The sequence below is a fragment of the Etheostoma cragini genome, chromosome 16, assembly GCF_013103735.1.
Source record: "Etheostoma cragini isolate CJK2018 chromosome 16, CSU_Ecrag_1.0, whole genome shotgun sequence".
Classification (NCBI taxonomy): Eukaryota; Metazoa; Chordata; class Actinopteri; order Perciformes; family Percidae; genus Etheostoma; species Etheostoma cragini.
Window position 1 is genome coordinate 187,287 of NC_048422.1, and position 10,673 is coordinate 197,959.

The 10,673-nt window shown below is 44.0% G+C and overlaps 2 protein-coding genes across 2 annotated transcripts in view; one reads left to right on the forward strand and one right to left on the reverse strand.

The window, feature by feature from the left end:
* LOC117959325 lies at positions 1–4,683 on the forward strand. The gene is made up of 2 exons (XM_034896392.1): positions 1–163; positions 1,873–4,683. Exons 1-2 carry the CDS (start codon positions 27–29, stop codon positions 4,634–4,636), a joined length of 2,901 nt encoding a protein of 966 aa, XP_034752283.1. The 5' UTR covers positions 1–26; the 3' UTR covers positions 4,637–4,683.
* Positions 4,684–6,490: 1,807 nt separating this feature from the next.
* dennd1a (DENN/MADD domain containing 1A) overlaps positions 6,491–10,673 on the reverse strand; it is a 19,495-nt gene continuing 15,312 nt past the window's right edge. The window contains exons 16-18 of the mRNA XM_034896964.1: positions 10,167–10,437; positions 8,998–9,244; positions 6,491–8,681 (exon numbers count right to left, since the gene is read on the reverse strand). Coding sequence (XP_034752855.1) covers positions 7,626–8,681; positions 8,998–9,244; positions 10,167–10,437 — 1,574 coding nt within the window. The 3' untranslated portion in view covers positions 6,491–7,625. The remainder of the gene's footprint in view (positions 8,682–8,997; positions 9,245–10,166; positions 10,438–10,673) is intronic.

Below are 10,673 nucleotides of genomic sequence, written 5' to 3' on the forward strand. Positions count from 1 at the left end.
GCAGGACGTTTGAAGCAAGTTGGAAGATGTCAAGTGAGAAGAACGCTGAGGTGGTGGGCTGCGACGCCTCCATCATGAAGAATGTGTGGGAGATCCGACAGAGAGAGTACGAGCACAAGATGCAGCAGGAGCATGAGCGAAGAGAGAAGAGCGCTCTGCCCTCGTAAGGACACAACCTGTGTGTGTGTTTGTGTGTGTATGAATTTTGACTTCTTTGGATAGTAGCCACTCATAGTAGAGCAACAGGAAATGGGTTGCGCTCAGAGCCCAAACAGTTTTAGTAACATTTTTTTATCATTTATTTATTTTATTGAATATCTTCAGCAGCAGGATCATATTTGAACATAATACCTTTCTACATTCCTGGTGTGTCTCTTTTTACTGACCTACAGGCAGAAATCTATGGCAGGCAGGAAACTTAGATTCACTCATCTGAATTTACAGAACAGAATGTACTAGAACAATAAAGAGCATAATCCAAACCAGAATCAGCTTTTTTGGCTGAGTCTGTGCACACATATAAGGAATTTGACTCAGTCTTTTGTTGCTCTCAATGTACAGAGAAATAGACCAAAAATACAAAAAAATATGTTGGTCCTGAATCTACAGCATCTAGTCTCACTGCACTCCCTCATAAAATTTCATTCATAAATAAATCAAAGAATCTCTTCTACTTCAGCCAGCTGTCGACTCAGCGCTCTGCACGATTTGCGTCCAATCGCATGTGTCCTTGTTTGGTCACCAATTCAACTCTCTGAAGGACAGTTGTTTATTGCCCAATATCAGGCTTCCAAGCCCAAAAAAGGCAAGCAGGCACAACTCCAAAAGAATATCAAAAACAAGACAGGCGGGGGGGGATTTCTATTTAATGAAGGTGAAGATTTAAGATGAAGGTGTCTTGTGAGGGAAATGTGATCCATCCACATAAAGGTCAGCAGTTAACCGGGACACTTGAGAGCAGACTGGCCTACACATTAGAAGAGATTATGTATCACGACTCTTACTGAGACGTGTAATAAATAGCTGGATAAACGGACAACTAATGTCTGACAATCTGCACAGGGTGGAGTTACATAACAGCTAACACTAGATTTAGTTGTAGAGTTCTGTTCAAAAATAGGAACTCAGTTTATTCTCTAGATTAATCACATACAATTTAAAAAGTATTATTAAGGATTCACAAATGTATTTCAGGATTTATATACAAATGACTCCATATGAATATTTTGTACGCACACACCCATTCTTATTGTTGTATGTAACACAAATCCACAAGTAAGAAATAAGGCTTTCAAATGTCTTTCTCATGATATATATATATTTATATATTTATTTATATATACTGTATATTTATTTGTATAAACATGTTGAACTGGCAACAGAACAGTTCCAGTTTGTTGTCTACTCATAGAATGAGTGTGCTATTAATGCCCCCCCCCTCTACACACAGAGTGTCACCACAGGCCTAAATATACACTGTACAGTCACACATATACCTTTGGACTTCCTCTGTGCATATTAATACATCAAACATATTGTACTGTAGTCCTGTTTTACTCTACTGTACAGCTGTTACACAATACAGAATCACAAGGTATGGGGGGGGGACAACATTTGCTTCTGACAGCCATCATGGTCTAAAGACGGCGATGTAGGTCAATCGTTTCGGACACCAAGCAGGCGTGAAACAATCGCGTTTTAGTGTAAGAATGAGGTTAACATTAAATATATGTTGAGTTTCCAGGAAGTTAAAAGTGCACATTTTTTTCTGTCATTAAGAGATTTCATTGTATATACTCATTTTGTCTGTGTTCATTTTTACCTTTTTTTCTTATGTTACTATATTATATTCTTATCTTAATTTTTCCACAGTATTAACCAGGATTGGTCAAATCGTTTGGCTGCTAAACAGGGAGTTTTAAAAAGAGTGGAGAAGAAATCGAAACCTACTGAGAATCCGCCCGACAACAACGTCTGGAAGAGCAATCTATCACGGGCTCCTCCTAGTCTTCCTCGTGGTAAAGGTTCAGGTCCAATCAGCAGACCAGGATGTCAAAGCAGAGGCTTCTCCACTCCAGCCCACAACAATAATGACAAAAAGGGGCAGGAAAATCATTTTAAAAGGCTACAATCACTCATGTTTATCAGCCAGACTCAACCTTCTGCTATGGTGTGGGGGAAATCATGGAAGTACAAAAAATGCTTGCCATTATCAGCAGAGGGCAATGTAGCTAGATCCAACTGGGGCCAGTGCTGGATGTTTGCTACCCAGCAACCTCAGACTGAACCAGGCACCCCTTGGCTAAATGGACCCAACACCAACTTGACGGAAGCTGACAGCCTCCATCTCTGGAAAAAACCTGACAACCGGATGGTGGAATCACAAGAGCTAGACTTAAGTATTTCCACTGAGGAGTGGCAGATGTCCTGGAGAAAATCGGACAAAAACAAGATGGAGGATGCATCTTCCATAAATGGAGAACATGTCGCAAAATTTGGATTCTTTACCTCACTGGTGGAGACTCAGCACCAAAATGAAGGCTTGTCCTCATCAGAGTGGAGCGAATCATGGAAATCCACCAAGCCAGCAAGTCAGAAGGATCCTATTGCTCTTTCAAATGATGGTCTTATGAATGAGTCTATTGCTGAAAAGCAGGATAATGATAGAGGGATGAGCTCCAAGTGGAAAGAATGTTGGAGGCTTGTCAACCACCATGGCTCCAACAAATCCAAGGTACCTCAAAAGTCTCACAATCCAGAGTGGGCCAATTCATGGAAAGCAGCCATGGTGGTCTTCAACAACCACAAGAATTCAGATCAGTTCAGGCAAGATCCCAGTGGCACGTATGAGGATCAAAGCCAGCTGAGAGAGTCACATCTCCACAAAGTCATGCTTGTGTCTCGTGAGCAGAAGCACAGAGATCGGTGCGTGCGGCTCTGCAATGAATTTAATACTCTGTCTGAGTGGAGCAAGTCTTGGCAGGTGACCAAAAACAATTCAAAACCATGTGAAGAAATGGAGAAAGTTCTAAAGAACTTGCCACCAAGGATGGAGACTGCTTTGGAGACTCAAAAGATGGGCAACAACACAAATGAGCATTATTCAACATTAGAGAAAGCCGACTCATGCTACGAGCAACTGAAACATGATGTGATCTATCACCCAAAGAAAGAATTCGCTCAATCTAAGCTACGCCATCTGAAACATCTGGAAAATGTTATGTCTGCCAAAGAATGGATGGACTCCTGGAAGACACTGAAACACAGAATGAGAATGGAGAGAAGAAGATTGAGGCCTGACCTTTCAAGGCCTTTCACGGGGTCCGAGCAGGGAGGAGACATGAAGCCCAATGCCTCAGAGTGGAAAGACTCATGGAAATTCCACTCTCAACCCCTGCGCCAGGAGCCGGAGCCTTGGCAGCAGGGCTGGTCCTCCACACCCCAAATCCGAGTAGATCGTGCTAGGGTTCAGAACCACTTTGTGCCTGTGGAACTCCATAAGAATGGGCCAACCGTGGAGAGTATTTGGGGAGAATCATGGAGGTTCTCGAGGCGCCAGCACCAATCAGAACCTGGGCAGAGAAGGGCACAAACCAGCCAAGCAGGTTCAAGTGTGGCTTCCCACCATCCTGGTGTTTTACAGGCACAGAGAAGGTATGCTATGTCCCTGAATGATTGGCAGGTGGCCTGGATGGTCTCAGAAACTCAGTTCCACCATGACAGACCCTCTTTAACCCAGTGGAGGGAAGCCTGGAGGTGGTCTGTCTTTCACACAGAGAACTGGTCTGAGCAAGGGGCTGGAGGGAATGAAGTGGATGTGTTAATGGAGATTCAATCTAAAAGAGAGAAGCTTTCCTTGCAGAGAGCCAAAGATAAAATGAGCAGGTCTTTTGACAACCAGACGTTCAGGGAAAGATATCCGGAGAAACAGTGGGAGGCTTCATGGAGAGTTGGGTCACTTCTGAGCAATCAAACGAGTCAGTATGGAACTTCAGGGATACCTGGAAAAAAAATTTGCGGCACTCAGCAGCAACATACCACTGACAATGGGCATGGATCTAAGTGGGGAAGGTCGTTTAGGATCGCCAACCCAATGCCCCACATGGAGCAACCCTGGGTGGAGTCCGCTCCTAACCAATGTCACTATACAGTAATGTGGTCAAGAGGAAAGAACATACAGAACATCAACAAAAACGTAAGCAATAACCCTGCAACCTTGAAGTTATGGGGAACTTCCCATCGGTTCCTGCCGGGGGCCAGTGCACAGACCAAAGACAAAACGACTAAGAAACCTGTTGACCCCAGGGTTATTATCCCAAACAAGGCCAAGTCAAGGAAGCATTTGTACTCTAACATTGAGAAAGAGAAACAATCGCAGAATAAGTGGGCAGGATGCCACCTGTTGGGTAAAACTCAACCACGTCCCAAGAGAGGCCCTGCTTCCAGAGAGAACCTTAAGATGGAGGACAAAACCGCAGAAAAGTTCTTTGAGGAGTGGGTAGAATCTTGGAGGCTCTCAGTCCGGCCTGGTAGTCTGAAAAAGCAGATGCCTGTCAAATCATTCTCAGGTTGGGATGAGTCATGGAAGTGCCTCATTCCACCATACCCCCCAAAGAACGGCCCCAAGGCCAAATAGAAGCCACGGCTCAGTCAACTGTCAACACATAAACCATGTTAATTAATAAAAACATTTGAGTAATTTACCACTGGCAGTTTTGTCCTTTTTTTCGGCACTGTTTCATTTTGGAGAACCGCATGGTGTATTTTTGATTTGAGAAGTGGTGAGGACATCAATTTCATATGGTACACAAAAAAGATTATCCAAAATTGTCAGAACAATCCCAGCTCTGTACAGCAGCTTTAAATCCACAGAATACTTTATCTACCCCAACATGCCCCCATGTATCTGTCTTTTTCCCCCCCTCATATTAATACACGCAACCACAAGATCATGTTTAGGAACCTATACATGTCTCGTCTCACACAGATTGTCCACATATTGCCTTGAGATGCAATTTGTCCATCATATTTCTATGTAGAAGGCAGACTGCAGCATGCTTTGGATGCTCTTTTAATGTAGATACTCTTGATCTGCCTTTCTTAAAGCTCCTTTGTGCTTCCCTGGGTGACAGTGGTACTACTAGCAGATGTCTGACCCAGGCTTCTACCTGCTCTCATAAGTCCCCCACACCTCTGCTGGCTCGCCTCTGAAAAAAAATAGCTATGAGGACAGGGATTACAATCAGTAAAGTACATCATTATCTGTTTGCAGTGTGTTATTGTGTGCATGCTAGCCATGACAGGTCCAGACACATCCTGATTTGCGGTGTAATAAATTCCTACCAAAGCTCTGGCCCACCTTCAACCTGAATTGAGTCTAATCAGAAGAACTTACCAACCTGTGTGGCTGTTGTGGTAATGACAGGGACAGTGTTTGACTGGAGAAGTTTCAATAGTACATGGTTATTTCAGTAAATACCTTTGAAGGTATTGAGGAGCGGTACCCAGCCCTGAACACTGTAAACTGTACAGGGTTAGCTTAGCTAGGCAGTGTCTCCTGTTTTACAAGTGGGCATTCTGGTGGGATAAAGGGACTAAAGTAAAGGTCAAAGTCACCAAAAACCTAAGTTTAGGTATTCTGAACTTTTTTTTTTCATATTCCAGTGGCAGCATTGTTTTTACAGTATCAAAGTCTCTGTACTGTGGCACTTTATCTTTACCAAAATGTTTTGTGCTGGTCAAGGGGTACCAAGACTCCAAAAGGGTCTATTATTGAAAGAAAGAGAACCATGTTTTTTATGTATTTCACGATAAACTATGGATTTACTTTACGGACTAAGAGTTAGGAAAAAGAGAAAGGACGGGGGATTACAAGTTAAAGTAATCAAGAATCATTGGTTGGGGACCATACATTTCCATTTTAAATGTCAAGGGAACAAGACGCTGTGAACAAGATAGGACATTATCATCATTGGCAAAAGTAACAGGGTGACTAAGAAAAATGCCCTGCATAGCTCAGCACAACGATGAAATGAATTATGAGGAAATATTTGTATTTTAACTAAATACAAAAGGGGGACTGGTCCCCAGCTTTTAATCAGTCTTAGAACATAGAAAGACACACACACACACACACACACACACACACACACACACACACACACGACTAAGGCAAAAACAGACGAAAAACAAAAACAAAAATCAGCATTCATATATCAGTAAATAACCATTTAAAACAGAATCTACAATTAAGTGATTCAAAGTACAAACATACACATATACATACATATATATACATACATACACATACATATATATACATACATACACATACATATACATTATATATATATATATACATTATATATATATATATATATATATATATATATATATATATATATATATATATATATATACACACACACACACACACACACATATATATATATATACGCACTGTACATACATAGACAGTACATACTGTACATAAATACATATATAAATACTTATTTATTTAATGAAACAGAAATGCTTCAGATCATTTAGGGACATACAGGCTTCTGGAGGCTTGCAGCTTGTCTTCCAAAGCTTCTTTGGAAAACAGAATGAGGCAGCACATGTTCACAGTCAGAGAGAGAAGCCAAGGGACGCCAAACTAACTCAACTAAAATACTGGGCATCTTCAAGACACACGTACAGGGGAAGGAACTGCTCGATCCGACTCTCCACACTGTAGCTACAGTAGCATGATGCCAACGGGATGGTACTGAACCAGCAGGCTAGCTACCTGTAGCAGGGGACATCAATAAGACATAAGATGTTGGGAGTGTGACTTCTATCCTCTCTCAGGAAACACTGCATGCTATATTTAAAGTCACTAATCTATACTGAGCACTACGCTAATGTGCTGCCATAAAGCCCGACGACAACAGGTTACTGTGGAAAGAACTTTCTAAGCAATGTGCTAATGCGTGGCATCTGAACAGGTCGGAGCTGGAAATCAAACACCAAATATCCAAAGTCAGGTGTCCTTAGACAGGTGCCGGTTTTGGGCGGACAACAGTTCAAACTCCTCTTTGTCACTGGTCAGCAGATGAAAGACGGGTGGATGGGGGGGACAAGACCCACCATGTCACAGTAAATTATATCATCTCTGATGCATATGCACACACACAAGAGTAGAAGAAAACCACATCACTATGAAACAGAATTCAGAAATCAATAAAAACCGTAATGTCCAATGATTACGTACCACTGACAAACTGTTTTTGTAATAAAAGCTTTTTATTATTGGTGGAACTGGCAAGTGAAAGGACACCTGTATCAACCACTGGGGTCAGCAACTAACAGCGCAGCCAAACACACTTCAGTACGTCACGGTGTTGAAATCAAGACGTCAGTCAACAAAGTAGCTTTAATGCTAGCGTGCAGGGGAAATAATGCAAGGCTGATTAGTTCATCTTCACTTACTTATTTTATTCTTCTACCATTGTGAGTTGCATAAGCGGAGCAGCATGTCTGACAGCTAATGCAGTATTAAATGCAGTAGAAGGTCCTGATTCAGTAGTGGAGGGGGATAGGCTTGGGATAGAGAGGAGCACCTCAGGATATAGTCACAGGTTTTAGTCAAAAGTTTCCCACCTCCTCCGAAGGTCCTCCACCTTCTTTTTTTGGGGTGTAGCTGGCTTGGCCATAGTCAGCAGATCCCCAAAAGGATCATGAGTCTTCTGGCTGTCCCCCTCGGCATATAGTGGCTTTCCCAGAACGTTCACAGCGTGACTGGGGACAGACGAGGAGTCCGCTAGACTGGACAGAGCGTGATTGCTGGCAGAGAAGTGAGGTACGGAGGGGGCTGGGGGGGGGAAGGCTGGCTGCAGCAGTCCAAAGTTGGGTGGTAGAGTGGAAGTTCCTGGTGAATGCTGTCTGTAGAGCCCTGGTGTTGTAGAGTAAGACTGTGTGTGGTAAGAGCCTGGTGCAGGCCCGTAGACCACACTGAAAGGATTGCCACTTACAGTCGGGGAGTAACGCATCTGAGGGGACGGGTGCTGCAGAGACTGGGGGGCAAAAGGGTTGAGTGATATGTGGGGTTGGTGCAGTGGGAAGGGAGGCAGGCCCTGAGGGTAAGACCTGGGGGCTAGTGTTGGTCTGCAGGAAGATGACGACAGACTAATATCTAGCCCGTCACTCAATGAAGTGGAACAGCTGGCCGCTGAGCTGTTGAGGGGGTCCAGGAGGCTGATCAGATCTAGACTGTCCTCAGCCACCCTGCTGGGCTTCAACACCTCTCCATCTGTGTTCATGCTCAGGGCTTGCCTAAACTCCTGTCCCCCTGATGAAGTCCTTCCGTCAGCCGTGCCGGCTGCTTTAGAGCGTGACTGGGCCGCGGGGGGCGCTAGCGCAGTACCAAGCTCGGGCGTCTTTCTTCCGTGGGGACGCGGAATGGTGATGTTACCGGGCGCGGAAGGGTCCAAAGAGTCCAAAGGTTCGGGGGCCGATCCAGAGCTTTCCCGGCTCGGAGAGTGGGATGGCTGGACAGGCGGGGGTCTGTCGCAGGCAGGAGGGACACAGATGGACCAGGAGCTCTGGTCCTGGCCTAAACTCCACAGCTTGTTGTAAGGGTTGGACAGCTTGAGGCCTGGAAGAGTTCGTGAGTGTTCACCGACACTCAGGTCCATCCGCTGTAAACACGAGACATCACTGAGACGTTAAAGGAGCACACCAACACCATCTCGTATTACTGACAACCACTTCCTAATTCATGTGTCCTTCCTACCAGGGGCCTACTCGTATATCAAAATCAATCAACAGACTTGGAACTAATCAACATACAGTAGCTAAGGTTTTCTTTCACAACAACAATCCTTCTTATTCTTATCCAACGGGTACCAATAAAGTTACCTCATGTGAACCTGCTGTGAACCTCTGGACCACATGTTGTCTCTTTGCTAGACAGTATTAAACAGTGTTTGGCTGCAAAGCATTTGGACCTCTGACCTGGTAGGTGAACTTGGTTTGGAGCTCCTCGGAGTCTTTGGGAGTCCTCAGGTCCTCCAGGCTTTTAGCTGAGGTGACTGGTTGGCTGTCAGGCTCGTCCTGGCAACCGAAGATGTCGCCCAGCAGGTGGACATTGGAGAACTTGTCATTTAGTGGACTGGGAGGGGCAGTGTGACTTTCTGCCCCAAAACCATGATCGTCCCCTTCTATCAACTGGACCTCCTTCAGGGAGCGGTAGGGCTGTGGCCTGCAGGGACAGTGGACAGTTATTCTCTTCTCTTCTCTCCAACCTGTAGTAGGGCCACTGACCCCAACTAAAGATGCACTTACTTTTCATTCTTCTGGTCCATGATGAACATGCCAGGCTTATTCCTGCACTTACTCTAATTGTCAATAAATCCCATAAAGTCTGATATTTCTTTATTAGGATGAACATGGGCACTGCAGTTTATTTGGAGCCAAATAACTACCCCACTAAATGTTTATCAATCCACGGGTTACAATAGTCCAGAAACAAATGGAGTTCCTCTATCATATATACTTCAGTGTGAGTAATGTTTTAGGAAGGAGTCAGCGGGCTCAGGGCTGACTGTATGGAAGGGGGAAGTATTGTAATATATAGTATATGTGTTAGTTTTGGTCTTTTTACGGGATTAGTTGATTAAAAGAAGTGTTGTTTCACTCTGCAGAGACACTTCTATTCTTGGCATGTTAGAAAAGGACATTACTATTATCTAGTTCTACTAGATAATATTCCTGATCTGCAGATGCAGCGTTAATGTAGAGCCCCATAGTTTCTCTGATGACAGAATCATAGATGGAATTGTGGAAATTGTGAATTAAGACTGATTTTATAAAGCGCTACAATAAGAGATTACAAAATATGACTACGTTTCCAGCCAAGCCGCCCTACTGTAACTGTCTTTAAAATACATTACAAAACAAATCCTGCTAACGCCTGGTGGGGGCACACTTAGGCCCGGTGGGCCACTAGCCTTGGAATGCACTGTGGGGGGGGGAACCCTGTACTCACCCACCAGTGCTAATCTCAATCAGAATTCTCCTATTTAATGAGCATATTGTAGAGCTCTGAAACACATGCACACACGTTTCCTCAGAAAGAGACGAGAAGAGTTCAATAGTGCAAAGCCAATCAGAGAGATGCGTACAGAGGCGACCACTCAAACGGGACGGAGAAGAGAAAGCTGTCAGGAAAGCCAGAGATGGAGTCCTCGGCATACTGGAGCTCGTCTCCGGACGAATCCTCAGACAGAAAAACAGTGTAGTGGCGAGTAGGACGCATAGAGCTACGGTGAAGAGAAGGAAGACAACAGGAAAGGCTCAGCTCATTACATAAATTAATCCAGTCTTTTACAAAGGAGCAGCAAGGAAGAGGGAAATGAAGAAAAGGACGGTTAAGGATTAGTAATCTTATAAGATCTCAGTTTTAGTTTGTTACTGTTCATTCATTTCAACGAAAAGGAAATTAGAACATAGACAAAGCAACCAAGGAACTCAATGGGTTTGCTGATAGAAATATCTTTGTGTCTTCTGGACTGTATTCGGGAACAGGTTTAGGTTCTATCTACTCTGCTACCTTTGGTTTTAAATCAGAGATGGGGTAACGAGGGGGAAATGCCAGAGCAGGGGGGAACGAGAGGGGGATACACCAGAAC